The 27,072-nt window shown below is 43.4% G+C and overlaps 1 protein-coding gene across 6 annotated transcripts in view; it reads right to left on the minus strand.

Annotated features, from left to right (window-relative positions):
• Positions 1-2,493: 2,493 nt before the first annotated feature.
• efl1 (elongation factor like GTPase 1) overlaps positions 2,494-27,072 on the minus strand; it is a 120,243-nt gene continuing 95,664 nt past the window's right edge. For 4 of the 6 annotated variants that reach the window (XM_061276216.1, XM_061276213.1, XM_061276214.1 and 1 more), the window contains 3 exons: positions 6,649-7,166; positions 6,400-6,584; positions 2,494-2,711 (listed from right to left, as the gene is read on the minus strand). In XM_061276216.1, coding sequence (XP_061132200.1) covers positions 2,523-2,711; positions 6,400-6,584; positions 6,649-7,166 — 892 coding nt within the window. In that variant the 3' untranslated portion in view covers positions 2,494-2,522. Of the gene's footprint in view, positions 2,712-5,387; positions 5,538-6,399; positions 6,585-6,648; positions 7,167-10,111; positions 26,763-27,072 lie in introns of those variants that run through there. The other 2 variants (XR_009714144.1, XM_061276215.1) reach the window with 2 other exon arrangements.

The raw sequence follows: 27,072 nt of genomic DNA on the forward strand, positions 1-27,072 counted from the left end.
CGTGTAAGTCTGCAATACATTGATAACGGCAAAGCGCTTCGTAATTAAATGCATGCTCCCTCACCCGTCCCTGGCTCTTCTGCGCCTGCGCACCAGCAGAGCTTGTTTCCGGTTGAATTTTGGTACTACAGTAGACTAGTGTGGTTTAATTGCATCAAAAGTTCTACACTGTATTAAAACAGGCTGCAGGCACAATATGATGGAATAAAAACATATGAAGGCAAAACTTATAGTGTTGTCTTTTTTATTGCAAAAATGTGTCGGGCAAGTAAAAATCCACTCCAAAAAAATTCGGGCAAGTAAAATTTTGTTTCGGGCAAGTAAAATTTTCTCCAACTTGCCCGAGGGCAACTTGGGCAAAAAATAAGCTTCGAGCCCTGTAACGACACATGAATATGAAGCACAATTTGTCTTTGCGGGCTGCATCTGGCCCCCGGGCCTTGAGTTTGACACCTGTGCCTTATACAAAGGTAAAGTAGGATGAGAATTTGATAAAACTGATATGGACATTCACATATTACAAAGGTAAAGTAGGATGAGAATTTGATAAAATTTATATGGACATTCACATATTCCAATAGTTTAAACTGCTTGCAATACTATTACAAATTAGTTAACACTTGTGAGATTGATTGATTGATTGATTGATTGATTGATTGATTGACCGAGTGACAGAATGACCGAGACCAAATGACTGAGTGACCAAATGGGCGATCGTTCGATGTCTGTCTATTTGTACATATCTATGTATGTATGTATTTTGTTATTTCCTTATGTATTTTTCTCTCACATTTTCTTTCTCATCTTCCTCTTCTTTGGGCTGCTCCTGTTAGGGGCCGCGACAGCAGAGCAATCGTTTCCATATCTTTCTGTCCTGTCACACCAACTATCTGCATGTCCTGCAACATCTTCATCTCTGCCACACTCTCCATTATTTTGGCCAGTAGAGATTTCCAAGCCTCGCTTCTAACATTCTTTCCCATAACTTCATACTTTGCTTAATCAACATAACAACACCTCTGTAGCTACTACAGTTCTGTGCATCGCCGTGGCCTGAAATAAGAAATAGGAGTCAGCACCTTTCCAGGAATCTTCTCGCTTTTTAAGAATCTCCCCTGCCATCTCTCCTTGATAGTTCCATGCTGTCACAGGAATGTCGTCTAGGCCAATTGCCTTTCCACTCTCCATCTTTTACAAATGTTTGTTTGGGTATGAATTTTATTTATATTTCTTTTTCTCACTCATTGGCGGCCCCACAGAGGGACTTGAAGCGGCTCCACAGTGGGACGTAGTGTGCCAATAGAGGGACCCTGGTGGTATCGACGGTTTTGGTGACCTCAGAGTGAAGGAATGGGGTCGAAATACAAAAAGTCCTGCCTAGCTAAAAAAACAGATATGCTTGAACCTCATTGAATAAAGTACATCGGACTCGTGGTCAAGAGGCCGGACTCGTGGTCAAGAGGCCGGACTCGTGGTCAAGAGCCCGGACTCGTGGTCAAGAGCCCGGACTCGTGGTCAAGAGGCCGGACTCTGAGCAAAAATCCGACCGAGTCCACATACACACTAGGGGTGTAACGATTCATCGATACACATCGATTAATCGATACAATGCTCTACGATTTATTGGCATCGATGCTAAACGTAAACATCGATTTATATCGCCGTGTTTGACTTCGGACATTAGACGCGACTTTATTTTGAAATTCAGTTCATTGTTGCTTGCTTCCTCTTTCCGGGAGCAGGGAGCAGTGCGCGGCGTTGTGTTGTGAGCAGAGCAGGCACGTGAAAGGGGAGTCGACAACTAGTACGCGGCTCCTGGGCTGGTGCTATGGCTAGTGTCCAAAAAGACGAGGAAATTTGCTCCCCTTTAGGCTTCAAGTCATTCGTTTGGAAGCACTTTGGATTCCAAAGAAAAGATGGCTCAACGGACAAGACACGTGCAGTTTGTAAATCCTGCCATGCGGTGATCAAATATTCAGGGAGCACAAATCTCGCCGCACATTTAAAGAAAAAACACGACATCAAAATTCAGTGTTAAAGTAAGCACTTTGTATACTACAATACTCTTGTAATTTCCTAAATAAAGAGTTTGCAGTACCTTGTTGATTTTGCGTATGAATTGTTATGAATCAGGATATTGTTCTATATTTTTTATTTAAAAAATATATATATATCGATCGTAGAGCACTTTATCGTGATATAGCGTGAATGAATCGCAGCAGGCTTTAAGATATCGGCAAATATCGTATCGTAGTTCTTTGTATCAATATGATATCGTATCATGACAAAACCCGCGAATTACACCCCTAATACAGTTAAGTCCATGTATACCACTCCAGCTTTCTTCTTATACTGGAAGCTGTTCTCAATGTCTTGGGAGAGTAGGGTAATCTGGTCTGCTGTTGACCTCCCTCGACAGAAATCAGCTTTTTGCCGTGGGAGTTGTGAGTCCACCATGGCTCTATGCGGCTGGTAAAAGAAGGACTCATCTGGTAGAGCAGAAAGGACTTTTTATTTTTTGTCTATTTGTTTTTGCTTAGGGTTCGTTGTTTTTCTGCATGTTCAACTATCTTTTCCTCCACATAGAGGCCCTTTCGGCGGCGGACAGCATTCATATATTTGAGTGCCTGGTTAGATGAGTCTGCCTTTTCCCCAAAGTGCAAGTATTCTTCCTCAGTGGTAGGAACCCAGTATGGATCGCTGCTGATAACCTGAGAAAGGTGTGAAGGGAGAAAGGTGTTATTCTACAATGGCAATATTGGATGTCAACAGTATATTATTGTTATTAAAAAGAAAAATAATATGCAGGTATTTTGCAATTTTAATGGTATTTTTGGTAACTTATGGAAATTTTATGATTTCATGTCAATGGGGGGGCTTTTGCCTTAAGATGAGAATCTGTGATGATGAATCTCCAAAAAAGCTGGGCTTCCATTTTTTTTTTTTATCCCAAAAACAGTTTTCCCCAAATTCATACATTTTCAGCAAAGATTTCACCATTCATTCTCAACGGCATATTCAACATTTTACATTTAGATTGTTCCCATTTGAAATTCACAGCATTCAGCTCATTCAAACCACCGGTAGAATGACTTTTAACATTCCCAAAATTGCTACGTAGTAAAATTACATTTATCCCTTCAAAATACCCACAAAATTTTAAGGAATTTAGTTTTCCTTTCTAATTTCTATATTTTTGGACCGATTCAAACCGTTCCAACAATTCAGCTCATGCCTACTGATTGCCTTACCAAAAACTCTACATTCTTCTCTTTACAAGACCCACAAATATTTTGGAGTCATTTAGTCTTCTAATTTCTAAATTCCTTGACTGATTCAAATCATTCCATCTTTAAACTATTGAGCTTATGTCTACTGATTCCAAGAATTCTCCCTTACCAAAAAATCTCCCGTAATTTTCTGACTAAAAGTCGCTCGGAATGTAGGTCGCATTAGCCATAAAATGCACAATAACGTGAAAAAAAACGTATATAAGTCGCTCCGAGTATAAATCGCATTTTGGGGGGAAATTTATTCGACAAAATCCAACACCAAGAACAGACATGAACGAGCAACAGCATGCTAAACGATAGGTATGCTAACGTGACATTAACACAAACGAAGAGCTGAGAACGGGCCTGACATAACATTCAGAGTTATTAAAAAAAAACCTATTATATATATATATATATATATATATATATAAATTAGATATCAAATAACTATTATATAAACAATAATATCAAACCATCTGTGCACTCAATCATTAAATCCATCTATCAAATTGCTCGTCCTTTGTCAACAACGCCGCGCGTGCGCCCTGACATCAGCCTCGTCGTTATTGTACAGATCTAGTATATATACGTAACTATATTGTAGCGTTAACAAAGTAAAAGGAAAGACGTGGGTTTGGTAAACGGCTCTTTATTCAACAAAAACTTCCAGGCGTGTGGCAGCGTGGACTTCCAGCCACGGAAGTGGAAGAGAGATCCATAGAATAGGACCGGGCGTGCATAAAAGCCACGACCGAGCAGAATCCACCGTCCCCGGAAAGCCACCCGGCCGAGCGCCGGCCCTCGACTTCTATCCACGGAGGTGAAAGAGAGCTCCGTAGAGTAGGACCGGGCGTGTGTAAAAGCCATAATAGTTTTTCAAACCTTCTGTGTCACTCCAAATCCTTAAATCCTTCAAACTCTTCATCCTCCGTGTACTTAGAAACAAAGCCGCTAATGATGCCGGTAGCACGTGGGCCCTTTCGTCATCCCGTGATCAATCTTTGTCTTTTTTGTAAACAACTGCCGTGCCACGCCACACCGCTGACGTCACTTGAAATTCAAATTACAGTAATCCCTTGCTACACCGCTGTTCGTTTATCGCGGTTTCACTTTTTTTGAAAAAATTCACATTTAAGTCGCTCCTCATAAGTCAATCGCCCCCCCCCCACCCCCCCACCCAAACTATGAAAAGAAAATTGTGATTTGTAGTCTGAAAATTAGGGTACTTTCTCCCCATTACAAATATTTGGATTCATCCAGTTTTTCACCTTCCACATTCTTCACCCAATGAAACCACTTTAAACTGTCCATCTTATGCATACTGATTCCAAGAATTCTCCCTTATCAAAAATTCTTAATTCTCCCCATTACAAGACCCACAAGAATTTGGAATCCTTTAATTTTCCCCCTTTAATTTCCACATTTCTTGACCGCTCTACCTTATAAATATTCAGCTCATGTCTACTGATCTTCCATAAAATGTCCCATACATACAGTGTGGCAAAAAAGTAGTCAGCCACCGATTGTGCCTTTAATTTTCATCATTGGTACACTTCAACTATGAGAGACAGAATGGGGGGAAATAATCCAAGAAATCACATTCTAGGATTTTTAATTAATTGATTGGTAAACTCCTCGGTAAAATAAGTATTTGTATATTGTATACGAGTGTTATTTTGGAGGTCAGACTAGTTGTACATGAACAAATTATAATTTGTTTCAGTTGCCATGTTGTGAAATTTGGGCACTGCCTAAAGCCCTGACTGGGAATTTAAAATGTAATACCCAGAAATCAAAATAAAGAATTTTTAAGGAATTATTTTCAAATTCATAATTCAGTAATCTTTCGCCACTTTGCGCTTCACCTTTCACAGAGGCGCTACTTCACGGGTTTATGAGTGATTGGAGAACGTTTAAAAACATGTCGATAGCGCGGGGCGTGCCTCTGAGCAATATGAATTACTGCGGACACACGCAGATAGCGTGGCAACAAGCCTCTCATGAACGAGGCAGAAAAAAACATGTGCAACATCCATCCATCTATCTATCTTCTACTGGTTATTTGGGCTCTCGGGTCACGGGGGTAGCAGCTTTCGTCCAGACTTCCCTCACCCCAGCCAGTTTGTCCAGCTCATTCTGGAGATCCCAAGGCGTTCCCAGGCCAGCCGAGAGACTCTACAGCGCTTTCTGGATCGTCCCCTGGGTCTCCTGCCGGTGGGACATGCCCGGAACACCTCTCCGGGGAGGCACCCAGGAGGCATCCTAATGAGATGCCCAAGCCACCTCATTTGACTGCTCAATACATTTCAATACATTTCAATACATTGATGTTTAAATTTTTACATAATAAAGGTAAAGACCCAATGATTGTCACCATATACCATTTCTACTTCATGGATTTTAGTACTTCACGGGTGGTTCCGGATCACATTTCCCGCGATAAACGAGAGATCACTGTATGAATGTTTTTAAAACCCCCATTGGAACCCTTAATATAATGGGCTGAGGATTACTTTCAGCAGACTCTTTGACTAGTGACTTAAATGAAAATCACATTTCAGATCAATGCACAGTAGGTAGAAATTTAGATAATTCCAAAGTGGTAGCCCCCATTTTTTTCTCTCCCAGGGAAAAAGGAGATCTAGATTGATACATATGGAGGCTGAGAAAATCATTTATAAATGTATTTTACATAACCAAATATAATGTTGGAGGGGTTTAAGTGGGGTTTTATAGATTTTCGACAGATTTTCCCTCGCCTGGGTGTAGCACCATAAGAAATGGCACAGACCTCAAATCGGGGTCAGGGTCGTAGTGTAGTTCTATTACCCTGATTTCTATCTTTCTTTGGCACGAGAGAGGGTAGAAAAGCCCACTAGGGGTGCGAGAATGCTTCCTAGGGGCTGCGAGGATACCCTGGGGGAAATTTACAATTTTTCGGGGATAATGGTCGGGTAACCGAAATAGTAAAAAATTCTGAAAATCAAGAAGTCATTGTGTTAACTGGCATTAGGGATAATGCTAATTAAGCCTTAGAGCTGTAAAGTAAACCAATTATTATTATAATAATTATTTAGGGTTAGGGTTACTGCTCTAACTGTATATGAGCTTGCTCATTAATTACCTCCCAGTGACTGAAGACCATTTGTGGACTGGCTCGCCCACTGGTCTTCTTGCGGATTTCATCTGCAAAACCAAAACTCTCAGCGACAGGCACAACGGCCTTGATGATGAATATTTCTGTTCCTTCCTTCATTTCTTCATGGAGAATGCGGCCTTCTCGTTTTCCAACAACACCATATACTTTGCCTGCATATGGAGAAGACAAAGGGTAAGACAACAACCAAAACATCTTTAAGACAAATTCTCTTACCCAGAACGTCTGCAGTGGTCATTATTTCACAGGTGTACATCGCAGCCATAAGTCTCTGCGGCTGAGCCTGGAAAGCATGGCGGCATGCTTCCTTCATGGCAGCAATCAGCTGGCCTGAAACATGCCCATAACAGTCTGCAGAGGTAATATCTTGGTAGCGTTTGGCTTGACTTGGGTGAGTAGGGGTGACTTCCAATGCATCAGTGCTTTCTGGTGCTTTAATAGTACCCAAAGCCTCTTGAAATGTGGCCATTTCTTCAAAGGTATTTTCATGTTTCCAATTTAAAGACTGTACATCCCATCTCTCAATGCAGAAGCAGACCCCCATGAGGGGCTCTTCACACATCGGCCCTGACAGAGTTGCTAACTGGAAGCCACTGACAATGCTGTTGTCAAACTCTCGGGTATTTTTTGTCTGAGCTCCATCTTTCCCAGATTTATCTTCTTGGCATAGATACTGCCAGAAAGATGGCCGCTGATAACCCTCCAGCTTGTTCAGCAGAATATTTGGGCCACACCTGAGGCAAAACACAATTCACAAGTTCAAACGGTAGGCAGAAATCTAGATAATTATAAAGTGGCGGCTTCAGTTTTTATTTTTTTCTTCTTCGGAAAAAAGGGGAGCTAGACTAATACATAAGGGGGATGTGAAAGTACCTTTGTCCAAAATATAGTCAGGCTTTCTTAAAGTGGATGAAAACAATCCGGAGAAGATTTGGAACTTTTTTTCAATTCCTCTACAAATACAGTCAAACATTGGTTTTCGAACATCCCGGTTCTCGAACAAATCGGAATTCGAACAAGAAATTCGAGATTGTTTTGCTTTGGTTGTCGAACAAAATTCGGAGGTCGAACCTCGCGAGATGAGCCGGGAGGACCCGAGAAAACCCGACCGCGCGGCCCGGATCCCGACTGACTCCGTTCGTTATTGTATTTTTGTTACTTTGAGGGTTGTAATAACCCCTAATCATGCCTCCAAAGAAAGCAAGTGGGAGCAGTAAAGCCATCCTAAAACACAAAGAAGCTCTTAAAGCAATGCGACAGTGAGCGCCCGGCGCACTGCGGTTGCGCCATCGGACCAAATTAAGCTCCCTGCGCACTGAGGTCCACTTAAATTTTGGAAAGTACACCAGGACTTTAAAAATATTTTCGAAATTTCAGTGACGGCTCTGTCACAATAATGTGAACAGCGCTTTGCAGTTGCGCGGTCAGTGTCCCGCTACGGTTGCGCGTTCGGCGGTGCGCTGCAGTTGCGTGATAGGACAAAAATGCACAAATTAAAAATTGCTTAAAAAAGGCGTTTTTTTTTTTTAGAACAGATTAAAAATGTTTCCGTTATTTGTAATGGGGAAAAATAGATTCGGAATTCGAACAATTCGCTTCTCGAACGGCCTTTTGGAACGGATTGACTGTAGACGGTTTCAAATTATGAAGTATATATTGTTTAGGATTTTCTTAAATTATAGTTGCATCCTGTAGTAATAAAATATTTTGATAATCGATAACAGCTGCTGACCACGCCAATCAGACCACCATGACAACAGTATTTTTCCCAGCAAATTACTCAGAATTTAAAAACAAATGGTTTTAAAGAAATGTTTTAAAGCGAGCCGCTTTGGTCGACTTGAAGGCCCTGCAGCGCATAGTGAACACGGCTGGTAAGATTATTGGGGCTTCACTCCCCTCCTTGAAAGACATTTACATCTCCCATCTCACCCGCAAGGCGACCACGATTGTGAGTGATGTGAGTCACCCCGCTCACTCTTTGTTTGATCTTCTGCCCTCTGGGAAGAGGTATAGGAGCCTGCGCTCCCGCACCACCAGACTCAACAACAGCTTCATACTCCAGGCTGTTAGGATCCTGAACTCGCTTCCCCTTTCTGCGTAGCGTCCTGTACTTTTGCGCAGGGCTGTGGACTCGGTCGGATTTTTGCACCGAGTCCGAGTCCGGCCTCTTGGCCATGAGTCCGAGTCCGGCTGTCCATTTTTTCTGTTAATTCATGTGAGTGCTTAGTCTTTATTCAAGGCTAATTTAGATCAAAATCTAAATAATTACAACAGTTTTGTGATGGCTTTGTCTTTATTAAACATATAAACGAATACAATAAACAGATACTTTCAAGTTTTAATCATTAATTACACCATTATAGCTCAGACATTTATCTAAACACAAATAATTAGTGACGACCCCTTATTTGGAAAGCGAAAAACCCATGTCGTACGGCGTCAGCACTATGTTGTTTTCAATAAAAACATGAACTCACGTTTGCGTCAGTCAATTTTAATTTTTATAAAGTATTATTCTCATTTGATGCCATCCGCGTTCTGCCATTGAAGCGGGGTGCATTCAAAGACCAGTCGTACAGACGGAACACTCATTCACTTCACCAAAACGCAACAATATAATTACGTGAGCTCTTTGCATAAACATCGATGCAAAGAAACTCCTCTTTTTGGGTACAGGCTACAAGGAGTATTGTGATCATCATTCATCCATCCATCCATTTTATTTTATTACTCAGGTATTTTCAAAGCAAATTAATATTGTTGCATTTATTAATTTGCTTTAACATGACAGCGCAATATAATTAAAAGCTGACACGATAGCAATGTCAAACGTGTTCATTTAAGAAAAAGCCACACACGTTTTGTGATCAAATCTTTCTTAACGAGAATGATTTGAGTGAATTGATTTTACAATTTTTATCCCCCCTCCCCACCATCTGTGTTGGGACAAAAGGAGCCTTCAGAACTGAAATTTTGTCTCAATTATTCATTCAAATCAATTCACTCAAATCATTCTCGTTATGAAAGATTTGATCACAAAACGTTTCCGTCTGTACGACTGGTTTTTGAATGCACCCCGCTTCAATGGCAGAACGCGGATGAATTTAAAGACATCAAATGAGAATAATCCTTTATAAAAATTAAAATTGACTGACGCAAACGTGAGTTCTTCATGTTTTTATTGAAAACAACATAGTGCTGATGCCGTACGACGCCGTACGACATCGTTTTTTGCTATAATTCGGTATAATTTGACGTAGTCCAAACTCACCCAAAGTTAAGGTTTCATGGGAATATTATTGTCATAATTGTCTGGACCATATATGATATTTGTTTAATGGTAGTTATTGATAGATCTTGAAGATGTCAAGTTATAGGTGCATATAGCACGTTCATTGTAAGAGGGGAAGAGATGTTGTGTATTTTGGGCTAACTCAAATTCCGTAGTAGAAAAACCCCGGAAGTGGGATGGGCGCATTCTGTGTTGTTGTGGTACGCCCTGTGAACGCACTGTGAGTAAGGAATAAAGCAGTTATCATTCACGTCGTTGTCCGACCTATTCTTGCTATCTAAGAACCTGGAAAATAGTAAGGATATAACATATATCACGGGTCATTACGGCGAGTTTGGTGGAGTTTCTACTGCTTCTTGCAACTCCTACCGCGCTGACTGTAACGTGACACTCTCTGGCTGCGTCTTGCCTCTTTTTTTTTTTATTGTCGGACTCGGTCAAAATCAGCACTGAGTCCGAGTTCGAGTCCGAGTCCGGCAAAAATGACCGAGTCCGACCGAGTCCGAGTCCCAGAGTCCGAACAGAGTCCACAGCCCTGCTTTTGCGCTACGCTTACTGTCTGCTGTATGCACACTGGCTCCGTTTTGCTCCTCTTATTTATTGTCTTATCTGTTTATTTATTATTTATTCATCATTCTTATTATTTATTGTTTGTGCCTTCTTGTTTTTATATTGTGTCGATTACTTGTATGTCTATCGTGTAATATGTCTCGTCACCGTGGGATAGAGAAAACGTAATTTCGATTTCTTTGTGTGTCTTGACATGTGAAGAGAATGACAAAGCTGACTTTGACATCAAGCCTTTGAACTGGTGCGGTTCTGGACCTGAAGTTTGAATCGGCTAAGTACGTATAATGCCAACATTTCAAAAAGTTAAACTGGGACTAAAACAGAGCAAATTAGTATTTATCTTATGGCGTACACAACTTCAGCATTTACGTACATACAGATACATAGACACATATAGATATATAGATATATAGATACATACGTACACTATACGTACCGTAATTTTCTGACCATAAGTCGCGTTTTTTTTTATAGTTTGGGTGGGGGGGCGACTTATACTCAGGAGCGACTTATGTATGTTTTTTTTTGTCAGGGTTTTCCAAACTATCTTGATCTATGATTATGTTGGAATGTATGTAACCGGTAATAAATAACTTAGGTAGATTAGTTTTATGCTTACGTTGGTATGTAACCGGTAATAAACCACCTAGCTTTGTCCCATCCTAAACAATGTCGTAAAACATCCCCTGCTCTGTTTATCTAGAGGTCAAAAGCTTTAACTTGTTTATTCAGTCTACGGTCACCCCCACCCTTTTTCTCTTAATAAAGATGCTCTTGTGGGAAGGGAGAGTCAGACATCATTCGACCATCGCTGTAAGCACAGCGACGAGTGAACTCTCCGCCTGCAGGTGCCCAAAACGACTAACTTGTCTCCGTGTGGTTCTTGCAAAATAAGTTAGAGTGATCACCACCCTAACATTTTGGTGCCGAAACCCGGGACCCTCATACCCACCATCTGGCTGACGGAGGACGACACGCTGTACACCGTCGACGGGCCAGCGTCCATTTAGCCGGACCTGGTAAAGAAAGACCTGGGAAGGAAATTCTTCGCTGGGCCAGCATCTTAGGTCTGCCTTCGTCTGACAGATGTGGATTGACGGGACCCGGTGTTGAACAGCGAATCAAGGGGACAAGTAAGTTAAAGCCCTAAAGTTGTGGGATTGTGTTGTTGTGAAACGCGTAAAAGTGCACAGGAATAAAAATAGGCAAGACAGAAGATAAGAAGTCTTGTGGAAGGAGGGGGTGTTGTAGAGTCCCCCTCCGGATGAAGTGGCTCTTCTGGAGCAGTGGTTTTCAAAATATTTTTGTCAAATCTCACGTACCTCCGTGTACCCTGATTTGACAACCACTGTTCTAAGGGGACAATTTCGCGTTGGCAGGGCTGGGTAACTGGACGGTTGTCTTTAGTTCCCAGGGAAGGAAGGGGTGTTGTAGAGTCCCCCATCCGGATGAAGCAGCTCTTTTATTTTTAAAAGAGGACTTCGCGTGGGCAGGGATAAGAAATTTGTGTGGTTGAGAAAGTGTGACTGGTAGGATAAATGTACTAAATAGCAGTTCTAGCATTGATCCACGGCAATAATACAGGCTAGTAATTGTTGAAAGGTCAATTTAAACTTGCATTGAGGATCCTCAAAGAAAAATAATAAATTTCTAAGAAAAAAAATTGTATAAACCTAAAATACCAAATTAAGATGGGGAATAAAAACGGTAAATCCCTAGCTCTTGACGGAGATGAGAAATACATGGCGAGTAAATTTGTTAATTGTATGCAATACATGCTGAAGTGGAAGAAAAAGTATGGAGTAGAAGGGAAGTTGAAAGTTGAAGTGTGGAAGATAGTGGTTGATGTTTTGGAGGAGAGTGTGAATAGGAAGTCAGAGGGACTGAAAAAGAAAAGAAAAGAGAAAGAATTGATTTGTGCTAGAATATGGTTGAATGCTTCACAAGAGAGAAGAGAACAAATCCAAAAGACAAAAGATAGAAAGATGAAAAGTGATGATTCCGGCCATGTTTGTCAGGCCGGAAGACAATGAGGCCACAGTGCGCAGGCGCACTGTCCCGGATGCAGCGCAAGCAGAGGAGCAAGAGAGGCTGTCCGCTTGTGCGCAAAACTTGTATCCAAGCTTAACAGACCTGCGCCCTCCCCCATATAACAGCAAAAAAGGTCAGGGTCAAATGATTAGAAGCCCTGTACAAACAAGAGGTTTAACCACTGCTGCTAGATTTTCCCAAAATTTAGACAATGTTGATGTGTGCCCAATGATCCAAGTGCCAAACCCTATTGTAGGGGAAGGTCAACCTCCACATACATATGTTTTTCGGCCATGGACTTTGGAAGAGGCAAGGAAAGCAGTTGAAGGGGTTACCCCTGTTGCTGAAGACCCAGAAAAATGGGCAGAGGACATGGCTGGAATCATACATTCTTATAGACTAAATGGGCATGAGAAGCTGCAATGTCTTCCTTGGGAAAAGACTGGGCAAACGTTAGAGGAAATTACACAGGTAGAAATAATCAAGGGCCTTTTCCCTATCCCGTTGAGGGAAATCAATTGGGAGGGGATTATGCAGCACAATGGAATGATCTTGTGCAAAGAGTGCGAACTATATTTCAAAGACGAGCGAATTATGGTCATTTGGCAGGAATAAAACAAAAGCCTGGGGAAGATACTGATGATTTTCGCTTGAGATTTGAAAAAGAATTCAGGGTGCATAGTGGCATCCCATTCAATGATGCAGCTGAGAGTACTTATCAGCAACAGCTTAAAAATGCGCTCCTTACTAATTTCCGCCCTGAAATAGGCAACTGGGTGAGGAAACATTTGGTGGAAGTAGATATTGCAACAACTATGCAATGGGCCAGACATGCTGAAAAAATGATAAAAAAAGGCAAAAGTTCTGATGTATTTCATCTAGACGTTAATGACCTAGATGAAGATACAACAGTCTTCTTCCAAAGGTCCCAGAGGGGCAGAGGTGGTAGAGGCCAACAAGGTCGCAGGCCGCCACATAATTCAAAATCCTCATCAGATTCAGACAACTGTTGGAACTGTGGGAAACGTGGACACTGGTCAAAAGAGTGTTTTAGAAAAAAACAAAACCAATCAAGTGGTAGAGGAAGGGGCAGAGGGAAAGCCAAATTCTCAGCATGACTAGATTGCCCCCCTATGACCTCTTGTGCTCCTACAGAGGAAGAAATAGTAGATGTCCATACAGCATGGGACATTCTGAGTGCATTAAAAGAAAAACCATATGTTACCTTAAACATTGGAGGAAGTGAAGTTGAGTTTTTGTGTGATACCGGAGCTTGTAAAACCGTAATAAAAACTTAAGTCCCTAATCTGAAGGCCTCCCAAAATACAATTTGGGTGAAATCTGCTTATGGGCAGGTACACAAGGAGAGTATCTCCAATCCAGTTGTAGTGAGAGATGATGAAACAGGAGTCATAGCTTCAGTCTCGATTGTTCTATCGCCAAAATGTCCCATAAACCTGCTGGGACGAGATCTGATGACTCGGTTGGGAATTGCAATAATTCCAGTAAAGGATGGCATGCGAGCATGTAGAGTGAGAGATGTAGACGCATATGCTGCACAAGCAGGTGAACAGATTTCCTGCTCCTATGACATCACTCCCGAACGGAATCCCAAGCTACCAAGCAGATTGCTGAGTGAAGCTCGAAAACAATTGTCACGACCTGAATCAGAAATGACTTGTAATCAATTACATGTCACCATGAATATCCTCACTGATCCACATGATGACTATATTGAAAGTTTTCTCAGTGACACAGAAGTAACTTTAACAATCACTGCTCTGTACACAGATCGCGGGTCATTTGCAGCTGCTGCTGTGCTCCTGCCCGCTCCTCAGAAAGACAAATACAAGTTGTCGGCTGTACCCCACATTTCATTGTTCAAACCTCACAGTATAACATGGGCAGATGTGGGTTGCCGAATTAAACTTGCTGGATCTGTCACTGATTATGAGGACAAAGGTGATGGGTGGAGCTACAGTACCAGTTGTGACATGTGGAAGCAAACAGTGTGTGAAGTAGCTGTTGGTAGGGCATGCGCTTGTGCGCTAACCTGACTAGTTGACATTTGTTTGAATGAGAAGGATGAGGAGGAATTGGCTGGACTTCCTGAAAAACTGTGGACAAAGGGCCCATCTGATGTAGGACTTTTAACGTCCATTCCACCAGTACAGATCAAACCAAGATCAGAGTGGCGTCCAAGAGTTAAGCAATATCCTTTAAAACAGGAGGCAATAAACGGGATTGCCCCTGTTATAAATGATCTTTTGACAGGAGGAATCATTAGGAAGTGCTCGGATTCTCCTTGCAACATTCCTATTTTTCCAGTCCAAAAGGCCAATAAAATTGATTGGCGAATGATACAAGATTTACGAGCAGTGAATGATGCAGTGCAGACAAGAGCACCTAATGTGCCTGACCCACACACACTTCTGAACACTTTGAAACCTAACCAGAAGTTTTTCACAGTAATTGATCTTAGCAATGCATTTTTCTCAGTGCCAATTCACCCAGACTCACAGTTTTGGTTTGCGTTTGGCTGATTTTCAGATGTCAAACAAAAGCCAACTTCTAGTTTATGTAGATCAGGGGTCCCCAAACTTTTTCCTGTGAGGGCCACATAACCTTTCCCTTCTCTGATGGCGGGCCGGTGGCAGTTTGTAACAGAAAAAGTGTGACGATCGTAGGGGAGCTTAAAAAATTTATTCTTTTCCAGAAAGCCACACATAACCAAATAACGGTTATTTAATAACCCTTTCCAGGTTCTTTACAGAAAAAAAGTCAGGAAACAAATAATAACACTATTAATGAAATAAATAATAACTAAACCCTCTCTGAGTTCTTCACAGAAAAAACAGGAAATAAATAATAACTAAACAACTCTCTCTGGGTACTTCATAGAAAAAAAAACATGGAACATTAACTTTCTGTTGTGCCATGCACAATCTTAACAGATAAAAGTTCAGCTCAGTTGTCAGAGCAGAACCTCTCTGACACATATGAGCAGTCTCTTAAAGTTCTTGTGTTCCTTCCTTATAATCCTTTTGTAGGTTCCAGTAGGCTTGTAGACACCGCTGTCTTTTTTGTTAAAGTTTGATAGTGCGTCATAGTCTGGAGTAAAATTTGTTGTGGCAATTCTTAGGCGAGATCCGAGGTGTTGGTCCGTTTACCTCGATCTGTGACGGGTAGATGTTGACGTTCATGTGGCTGAACGTCACGTCGCGTACGTCGAGCCAAATTGGCTCTTTTAAACGCTCGGCACTGTGTTCACCCTGCTTTACTTGGGCGACATTTTAACGGAAGGATTCCAGGGGAAGGTTTGTGGGTGGCTTTAGCGCAAAACTGCATCTGAAAGCTCAGCGCGCAAATTACAAGAATGCTGTCGTCACAGCCCACGCTCTAAATTCGGGACTGATACAAATAGAGCGCGAGTGCGCCATGTCCGTACACGCACTTGTGAGTGTGCACCGAGCTTTCTGACACGGCTTCCGGTAGTAAATGCGCAGGCGAGCGCTTCCCCATCTACTGGGGAAACGCAGTCATTGACGGCAAAATGAGCAAAAAAAAAAAAAGTTTAATAATACAATTTATTCAGGGTTGGCGGGCCGGATTAAACGGTCCCGCGGGCCGTATCCGGCCCGCGGGCCGTAGTTTGGTGACCCCTGATGTAGATGATCTCCTGGTAGCCTCTGAAACTGAAGCTGCTTGCAAGGAAGACTCCTTAGCATTGTTACACTTTCTCTGCAAAACAGGGAATAAAGTGAGCAAGAACAAGCTACAATGGGTCAGACAGGAAGTGAACTATTTAGGTCACACTTTGTCAGCTTCTGGAAGACAGATACAGAGAACCATAAAGCAGATCATTGCAGATGCACCGAAACCTGAAACAAAAAAACAAATGATGTCATTTTTGGGACTCTGCAATTACTGTAGAGCGTGGATTCCACATTATGCGGAAAAAACACAACCACTGCTGAACATTGTGCATGGAGTCCCCATGGCAATGACGGAAAAAATAATGTGGACACCAGTAGCAGATGATGCTTTTGTGGTGCTGAAACAGGCTCTGATAGAAACTACAACTCTTATCTTGCCAGACTACAATAAAACCTTTGTGCAAACAGCAGACTGCAAGAATGGTTTTATGACCTCAGTGTTGCTGCAGAGTCATGGCAGCAAACTAAGACCAATTGCATTTTATTCCAAAAAATTGGATCCAGTGGCTCAATCTTTGCCAGACTGTGTCCAAGCAGTGTGCGCGGCAGCGCTTGCAGTGAGACAATCTGCAGATGTGGTGCTCTTTCACAAAATGGAGCTGCTAGTTCCACATGCTGTAGATGTGTTGCTACTATGAAGCAAAATGAACTTTTTGTCACCTGCCAGACACCTATCCTACACTGCTACACTTCTGTCACAACCACACATTGTGATAAAGAGGTGCACAGTCCTTAACCCAGCAACGTTGATTCCGTTGCCAGGGGATGGTTCACCACATAACTGTTTGGATGCTACAGAACATCTACAGCTGCCCAGACAAGATTTAATTGACACACCACTTGACAAAGGGGAAAGGTAGTTTGTGGATGGGTCATGTTAAAAGGGTCCTAGAGGGAACAATCAAAGTAGGTATGCAATTGTGAGATTGCCAAACCAGATTGTTGAAGCAGAGAAGCTTCTATACAACAGGTCAGCGCAGGCTGCTGAGCTAATTGCGCTAACAAGAGCTTGTCTATTAGCGGAAGATAAGTCACTGTATACACAGACAGTCAGTATGCGTTTTCTACTCTGTTCTATTTTGCGAAACAATGGGAGCGCAGAGGGATGACAACATCGACCGGTAAGCCGGTTACCCATGCCTCCTTGTTAAAAGACTTGTTGCAGGCCATTCATTTACCTGCTAAACTAGCTGTGTGTAAATGTGCTGCTCACACCACTGGCACAGATGAAGTCTCAAATGGAAACAGATTAGCAGACAAAATTGCTAAAGAAGCAGCAGCAGGGAAACATGGACATGAATTCTTTTTAATAGATTCAGAGGACACGCAACTAATAGATAAGACTATACTGACAGATATGCAGGGCAATGCTCCAATGGCGGAAAAACGAATGTGGACGACAAAAGGTGCAATGATGGATACAGATAATATCCACCGCATCAATGACAGCCCTGTTTTACCAAAATCACTTTTTAAGGCAGCAGCGATTGCGACTCATGGGCCTTGCCATGTGTCGACAGGAGGGATGAAGTCTATCATACATCAACAATTCACTACCTTTGGTTTAGATGCTTACTTAAAAAAATGTTGTAAAGCATGTCCTGTTTGTGTGAAACATAATCCACGAGGAAATATGAGACCTAAGAGAGGCTCATTTCCAAAACCGTCTTAGCCATTTCAAATCATGCACATGGATTTTATTGAGCTCACACAAAGTGGACCTCACAAATACTGCTTAGTGATGATTGATGCATTTTCCAAATGGGTGGAAATAGTTCCATCTAAACGAGCAGATGCCTTAACAGTGGCAAAAGCCATCTGCAAAGCCATCATACCGACTCATGGCATCCCCCAAACCATTTACAGTGACAATGGTCCACACTTTGTGAACCAAGTCGTACAGAACATGGCTGTACACCTTGGGATAACATTAAAAAACCACTGCGCTTGGCATCCTGCGAGCGCTGGCCTGGTGGAACGAGCAAACTCCACTATCAAAAGCAGGTTGAAAAAATGCATGGAAACAACAGGCAGATCTTGGCCAGAGTGCCTAGACTTAGTGAAGCTCTATATGAGAATTACTCCCACTTCAGAAGAGCTAACACCTTTCGAAATCATCCATGGGAGACCATATAGACTACCTTTGTTCCCTGCAGATTTGCAAAAAGCAGATGAAGAACAGTCCTTGGCAGACTATATGATAAGGACGCTCAAACTGAAAGATGTGTCAAATGCAAATTTACTGCCGCCTGATCTTTCCTCCTCACAGGTCGACAGCCCCATCAATCCAGGAGACTGGGTCTACATCAAGGTCGTTAAAAGAAAGAACTGGGTCAGCCCACGGTGGGAGGGACCATTCCAAGTCTTGCTGACTACCCCCACCGCAGTGAAGATTGCTGAACGGCCAAGCTGGATTCACCTCAGCCACTGCAAGTTGCAGAGAGTGCTGGACCCCTAATTCGGAGTGGTGGGGAAGGCTAACTTCAAAGGGGTCCTATCATTTAGGGTGGGACGTCTCAATGTTGGTGAAGAAAACAACGATCCCCACTCCGCTAGGCGAGGGGATGTCCCGGTGTCTCTGCCATCCTAGTAGCAACGGGGCTCCATATGCCAGATGGATCCTCTGCTGCGTTGTGGTTGGAGCGTGCTATGGTCTATGGACTCATTTGAACAGACCAAGTGACAATGTTGACCGTGGAAAACGATGGTCACACGATGAGAACTTTGAGGACTGGTCATGGGACCCCAAAAACCCATACGAAACCAACATGTGGTACTGGTACGTTAAGTTCACTGTGAGAGCACACACACAGGAGGGATGTTGTGTGTTCGAAACTCCCCCCTTCCTCCACGCAAGTTCACTTGGAGGCCAGAGCAATGAATGTCACTGAAGCAAAATGTATGGCATCCATGGGAGGAGTTGGATATCAACACCCCGCCATCAAAGTGAGTGATGACGACCCTTTCCGCCCTGGACTTGTGGAAGGCACCTGTGATAAGCTTTTCTGGACAAACCTCAATGTGACTGTTAAAGGACGAACATTACCGCAGGTGGCCTACACAGAGCGGCGACCTGGAGTGAACTATACGTGTTACATCCAAGGAAGTAAGACCCACAAATGCATTGACAGTGACTGCTCTCCAGGAGGAAACTGGATGGGAGCTTTTGACATCGCAGCTGAGTGTCAAGATAGGAGAGCCATTTCAGTTGGGGAGGGCTCTCCGACTAACATGTCTGCACCATCGAACGGAACATACTTCATACAGAATGACTGGTGGCTGTGTGGTCACAAGGTTTATCCAATGCTGCCCGCCAACTGGACAGGAGTGTGTGTACCAGTGTGGGTGACAGACCACACCTACAGGATACGACATCGACACCTGACGACAGCACACAACTCTTCTGGACGTCAACGCAGAGCGGTTGCAACCTTTGACCCTCATGACCCCATCTGGGGTGCGAATGTTCCAGACGACCATAAAGTATGGTCCGTTGGAGACAAAGTTGTTCATGCGCTTTTTCCCTGGGTCGGAGTTGGAAAACATTCACTCTTCATCGAGACACTGAACTATCGTTTTCAATCCTTTGCGAATCTCTCACTACAAGTCAAGGATGGATGAAATAGAGTGGTTCAGGCTATTAGGCTGATGGTCTTGCAAAACAGGATGGTTCTGGACTTGTTGACGGCAGCACAAGGTGGTGTGTGCCACATCATTGGGACTTCCTGTTGCACATACATTCCTGGAGAAAATGACACACACATCTACGACGCCATGGCTTCACTGAAGAACTTACAGCAGGCCATGTCAAATGACAAAGTTCCACAACAGTGGGGTTTCTTTTCATGGCTATTCTCTGGCAGCTGGTGGCGACTGCTGTTGAAACTAGTGTCTCCTGTGCTTGTTGTGCTGGTGTTGTTATGCTTGTTTACGACCTGTGTTTTCCCATGTTTGAAGTCTGCTGTGACGAGGGTCGTCTCTTCTACCGTAGCACACGTACATATACAACTTCTTAGTCGTGACGGATGTGATGACCATGATGAAACGCGGATTGCGTAGGTGCTATTATACTGAGCGTGTTTTACAGAAACTTGATGATTTGACCATCGAAAATGCTTCGCAAGTGATGGATACAATGATGTACTGTTTCTGTGTTTTTCTTTTTATTTTTTTTATTGATAGCATTCTGGTCGCCTAAGGCAGAGGGACCGTGTGAGACTTTTCCTGCATATTTAACATCGGCCAGCAGGTTTTTAGATCACACAAGTTTGAACTGGAGTATTGAGGGAAGACCTCATCTTCACTGGAGATTGTTGCTATCATTGTTTGTTGTTTTTGTCGTGTTTCACCCTACACGTTCCCCGACCCGTCCGCTGTCGTCTCAGTTTTTTATTGATCTTTTTTATTATTGTTTTTCTTATTTTTACTATTCTTCTTTGTATTTTGTTACTTATGTTTGATTGATCGGGTTCACATAATCATATGATAAAACAGGAGGGACATGTCAGGGTTTTCCAAACTATCTTGATCTATGATTATGTTGGAATGTATGTAACCGGTAATAAATAACTTAGGTAGATTAGTTTTATGCTTACGTTGGTATGTAACCGGTAATAAACCACCTAGCTTTGTCCCATCCTAAACAATGTCGGAAAACATTCCCTGCTCTGTTTATCTAGAGGTCAAAAGCTTTAACTTGTTTATTCAGTCTACGGTCACCCCCACCCTTTTTCTCTTAATAAAGATGCTCTTGTGGGAAGGGAGAGTCAGACTTCATTCGACCATCGCTGTAAGCACAGCGACGAGTGAACTCTCCGCCTGCAGGTGCCCAAAACGACTAACTTGTCTCCGTGTGGTTCTTGCAAAATAAGTTAGAGTGATCACCACCCTAACATTTTTCACAAGTTTTTACTTGATCATTAACACATCACTTACAAGTATAGTTGACCACTTCACATGTTATTTTTAGTATACTTGATCACTTCACATGCTTTGATATCTTTATCTTGAACATATTCAAAACATGAAAAATAGAGAGAGAAAAATCAAATAAAGTAATTAACACTTTAAAGCGCCATATCCTCTGGACATGTCCTCTGTCACCAGGATGACATAAAGGATGAGAAATTTGATCGATGGATTTAATGATTTGGAGTGACACATATGATTTGATAATATTGTTGTTTATGTGATAGTTATTTAAAATATAGTTTATATATCATTGTATGGGCCTGTGGAATAATTTGAACTGCGGCGCGGCACACGGCATTGTTGACAAAGGACGAACGATAAAAGACGAGAAATTCGATCGATGGATTTAATGATTTGGAGTGACACAAATGGTTTGATAATATTGTTGTTTATGTGATAGTTATTTAAAATATAGTTTATATATCGTTTTATAAACGTGTTATTTATGTAATAGTTTTTTTTAAATAACTGAATGTTACGTCACGCCCGTTCTCAGCTCCTCGTTTGTGTTTGTCACGTTAGCATACAGCATCGTTTAGCCTGTTGTTGCTTGTTCATGTCTGTTCTTGGTGTTGGATTTTGTCGAATAAATTGCCCCCCAAAACGCGACTTTATACTCCGGAGCGACTTATATGTTTTTTTTCACATTTTTGGGCATTTTATGGCTGGTGCGACTTATACTCCGGAGGGACTTATAGTCCGAAAATTATGGTACATATGGTTGGATCGACTGCTTCGATACATATAACTAGCTTGCCTTCAAATGTAGCCTCGTTTATCATTATATTTTTTTCTTAAAAAATTTAGTTTATCAATCAGTGTTCAATAGCACATTTTAAGTCACTGCTTTATTATTGTATTTTCTTGAGGTTTTCAGAAATAAACCTCCTGAGAAAAATGTAAAACATCCTCAAAAGAGCTTGTGTTTAGTGCCTGTCTTGTTCTGCCATGAATTAATACCACACTTTCGTTTTGAGGCTTTCCCAGCCATTGGTATGTTTTCTCAATGTCAACCACACCTTCTGTTTGATGGTGGTACATGCAATGCAGGAGCTTGTGTTTCCATGACAGTTCATATACCTTCCTGTCCTTACTGGGATTCTGTTGCCTGTGGCATTCGTCCCTCGGGGCCATCTTGATGTATTGGAGGTTTTTTTTCTTCTCCTGGATAGTATCCTGAACGTAGTCCACGGCCCCCCTTTTCTGTTTTGTATACAGCCTCAGGATACTGCAATTGGGGTGGAACCCTTCGTGCATTATAAAGTGCTTTCTAATCCTGATATCAGTGCCTTACAGCTCTTCCAGTGGCCAGGGAATTATGCCAACAGGATACAGAATATGATTACTGTCAAGGCATAGGTGTTAATGGCCTGGATCATATTTTTGCCATTCAGCTGACTATGCAGAAACTGCCTCACTCTTTAGGTATTTGGCTGTGGCTGACCTCCAAGCTCTTCAGAATTGCTATTTGGTTGTGGAATTTCAGAGTAGTTGTAGCTACCGTTTTTTTCCATGTATAATGCGCAAAATTTAACTAATTTATTGTCCTAAAATCTGGGGTGCGCATTATACATGGAAAAAAAAAAAGTTTTTTTTTTTTTTTTTTTATCCGGATATGATATGGAGGCCGCCATTACAGATGCGCTTTCTTCTCTGCTGTTCACTTCAAAAACGCGCTACATACGAACACAATGCTCTCGTATCAGACGCTTGCTCGATCACCTGCTCGTTTGCGGTTACAATGTACCCTACAAAAATCCGAAACATTTCTTCGCTATTGAGTTTGCTAGCGCATGCGCAGTGAAACTGACTGACAGAATAACATGGTTGTTCCCAAAGATGATATTTTTTCTGAAATAATTTTACGTTTACGGACTTAAGTAAGAGTCAAAATTTGGGTGCGTATTATACATGGGTACAGGCTTTTTTCCAGCATCGACATGCCATTTTTAGGGTGCGTATTATACATGGGGGCGCATTATACATGGAAAAAAACGGTATGTTGTCTTCAGGTAGTTCAATTCCTTCAACTGTGATTATCCTCCCACCCCTGTGTATAATTTGCGCACACTTAGTACAAATCACATTTCAATATCATTGATGTGTACAGTGATCCCTCGTTTATTGCTGATAAATGGTTCCACGACTCATATAGGTTAAAATCCATATTGTGGAGTCAATATTTTTACAATATCCGCACAAGACTTTTATAAATGTATTTTTAAACACTTTTTAAACATTTTAAAGTTAAACTGACTTTTAGGAACATTCTTTAGGGCTTCACAAAACGCAAAAAAAACCCTACCGTAAGCGCAGCTGACGTGCCCTCGTGCTGGTTTACAGGGGCGCGCACATTCAATGCGACACTGCGCTCGCTAATAAGTGCTCATCGCTGCCAGGGCATGGATTTAAACCCCATCAGTCTGCGGTGGTTCGTCTGCCTCAATACACGTATGCCTGCCACCTGGTTCTGCTATGCCACCTAAAAAAACGTTTGCCTGATCTGCTGTGTAGTGCAATGCCTGTTTCCTGATTCGCTGATTAGCGATAACTTGTTTATATGGTCGGCTTTGGATTCTGCTTGGCTAGACCTTCTGCCTGTCCCCGACCATGAGCTTGCTATGCCCGTTTGCTTCGATGATGCACGAGGCATGCTCTCTGACTTGATCGTCAAGATTGCCTCATCGTCCTGCTCTTTCGGCATTACAGCTCTCCTCATCTCCTCTAACCTTTCTCCAAATAAAGAGCCTGTATTGCATTTCAAAGTCAAAGTCTGCTTTATTGTCAATTTCCTCACATGTCAAGACACACAAAGATCGAAATTACGTTCCCACGGTGACAAGACATAGTATACAATATACACACAAGTAAACAACACTAAAAAAGTAAAAACAAGAAGGCACAAACAATGAATAAATAAGAGCGATGAATAAATAAATAACAAATAAACAACATAATAAATAGGAGGAGCAAAAATGGAGCAAGTGTGCATACAGCAGACAGTCAGAATATAGCGCAAAAGTACAGGACGTTACGCAGGAGGGGGGAGAGAGTTCAGGATCCTAACAGCCTGGAGTATGAAGCTGTTGGTGAGTCTGGTGGTGCGGGAGCGCAGGCTCCTGTACCTCTTCCCAATAGTAGTCAGTGCAGCTACCACCCCACACACCGATACAACTGGAGAGGACGCTCTCAATGGTGCTACGGTAGAAAGTGGTCATGATGGCCGGAGGAGCACTTGCTCGCCTGAGTTTCCGCAGGAAGTACAGGCGGCGCTGAGCTTTATTCGCCAGTGATGCAGTGTTGGTGGTCCAGGAGAGGTCCTCACTGATGTGCACCCCCAGGAATCTGGTGCTGCTCACTCTCTCCACCACAGCACCATCGATGGTCAGTGGCAGGTGTTCGGTGTGACGCTTCCGGGAGTCAACAACAATCTCCTTGGTCTTGACGTTCAGGAGGAGGTTGTTGTCCCTGCACCACGTGGCCAGAAGGTCGACCTCCGAGTCCCGTTGCCCTCGGTGATGAGACCCACCAGAGTCGTGTCGTCGGCATATTTCAGCACGCGGTTGCTTCTGTAAGTCGCAGTGCAGTCATGCGTCAGCAGGGTGAAGAGCAGCGGACTGAGCAAGCAGCCTTGGGGGGGCCCCCGTGCTCAGAGTGATGCTGGCGGAGACATTGTCGCCAACACGTACTACCTGAGGCATCTGACAGAGGAAGTCCAGTAGCCAGTTGCAGAGGTAGGTACTGAGGCCCAGCTTGTCGAGTTTGCAGATGAGTCGCTGTGGTACAATGGTGTTGAATGCAGAACTGAAGTCCACACACAGCAATCTCACATACTCCTTTCTTTCCAGGTGGGTGAGGGCTGAGTGGAGGGAAGACCAGATGGCATCCTCAGAGGACCGTTTGGCTCGGTACACAAACTGGAAGGGGTCTATGATGGGGGGAGAATGGATCTGATGTGCTCCATGACAAGCCGCTCAAAGCACTTCATGATGATGGGTGTCAGTGCCACGGGGCGGTAGTCATTGAAGCAGGATGGAGCAGGTTTCTTTGGCACAGCCGAAGTGGCAGCCTTGAAACATGATGGGACGATGGCCTGCTGCATGAAAATGTTAAAGATGTCCGTGAAGACACCCATCAGCTCCTCAGCGCAGTCTTCAGCGCTCGACCTGGGATGTTGTCTGGGCCCGCCGCCTTACGGGTGTTGATAGCGAGAAGCGTCCTGTTCAATCTATCGGCAGAGAGGCACAGGGGCTGCTCATGTGGAGGGGTCTTCAGCGGGCAAGTGCTGTTCTGAGCGTCAAAGCGAGCAAAGAAGCTGTTCAGATCGTTGAGCAGACAGATGTTTCCCTCACAGCTCTGCGGCGCGGGCTTGTAGTCCGTGATGGTCTGAATGCCTTGCCATAGGCTCCATGTGTCCCTGCTGTCCTTGAAGTGGGCGGTAATCCGGCAAGAGAATGCCTTTTTTGCTTCCTTGATGCTCCGGGACAGGTCGGCCCTCACTGTTCTCAAGCCAGCCTCATCCCCAGCTCTGAAGGCTTTGTCCCTGGCCCTCAGCAGCCTGAGGTTAGCCGCTGTCAGCCATGGCTTCCAGTTAGCCCGAGTGACGATGCATTTTGTGTGGGTCACATCATCAATGCACTTCGTGATGTAAGAGGAAACAGAGTCAGTATACTCCTCTATGTCCGTCTGATCGTTGCAAGTGGCTGCCTGCTTAAACATTTCCCAGTCAGTTGTGTCAAAGCAGTCTCGAATCGCATCAGAGGCACCCTAAGGCCATAAACTTACCCGCTTGCAAACCGGCCTGGATGCTTTCACTCTTTGTCTGTACGCGGGCATAAGCATAACAGAGATATGGTCAGAAAGCCCAATATGGGGGAGGGGGGTGGCTTTGAAAGCATAAAGGTGTAGTGTAGACCAGGTCCAGGAAGCTGTCACCACGTGTTGGAAAATTAACATGCTGGTGAAGCCTCGGAAAAACAGACTTTAGGTTAGCATGATTAAAATCCCCAGCGAAGATGGTGAAACAGTCAGGATGCGACGTCTGTTGTGCACTGACAGCCTGGTACAGTTCAGAGCCGTGATCCTGTCGCCTTCGATGTTGGAAGGCGGGATGTATACCGCGACTAGCAGAATCGCAGTAAATTCCCTTGGCAGGTAAAAAGAACGGCACTTAATGATCACAAACTCCGCCTGTGGCGAGCAGTGCTTGCATACAACTACAGAGTTCCGGCACCATTCGTCACGGATGGAGACACATATTCCTCCTCCTCGCGATTTTCCCCTCCTTTACAATGGCCCGGTCCTCTTGATAGCACGCTAGCTGCTCCAGATGTACAGCAGAGTCCGGAATGTTGACAGTCAACCAAGTCTCAGTGAACACGAGCACACAGCAGTCACTCACTGTCCGTTTCGTAGATCTCAGCAGTCGAATGTAATCCATTTTGTTGTCCAGCGATCGAACATTCGCCAGAAGAATGGAAGGCACGGCCGGGCAAGCTGGGTTGGCCGCTAGCCTGGCCCGGACACCTCCGCGCTTGCCCCTCTTCTGCCTCCTCGCACACCGCTTTCTATCCGGGGGAGGAGCAGCAGGCGAGTCCGGCGTTGTTTCAGGCCGGAGTAGTCCGAGCTCCTTTAATGTCTCTTTTTCAAAGTTCAGAACGCTGCAAAACTCGCTTTCGCCGATGTCGAGTAGAACCTGCCTGCTGTACTTGTAGCACGACGTAGTAAGACGAGATGAACACGTAAACCTGTCGGACAAACACTCATTAAACGAACAAAACACCGTTCGGGTGGGACAGAGAGAGGTCGCTGCGTGTGCATGCGCCGCCATCTTGAAACAGACATTTGGTTGTCCTGCCTTACTCGTGACAGAACAAAGCGCAAATCAGAGATGTTGCAAACACGAACGAAGTGAAAGAGTGGCTACCTAGTGGGAGGCTAAGATAGAGTCTGGTTAGAACTCTAAGGCGCGTCTAATGTCCGAGGTCAAACACGGCGATATAAATCGATGTTTACGTTTAGCATCGATGCCAATAAATCGTAGAGCATTATATCGAT

The sequence above is a fragment of the Syngnathus typhle genome, linkage group LG4 (assembly GCF_033458585.1).
Source record: "Syngnathus typhle isolate RoL2023-S1 ecotype Sweden linkage group LG4, RoL_Styp_1.0, whole genome shotgun sequence".
Classification (NCBI taxonomy): domain Eukaryota; kingdom Metazoa; phylum Chordata; class Actinopteri; order Syngnathiformes; family Syngnathidae; genus Syngnathus; species Syngnathus typhle.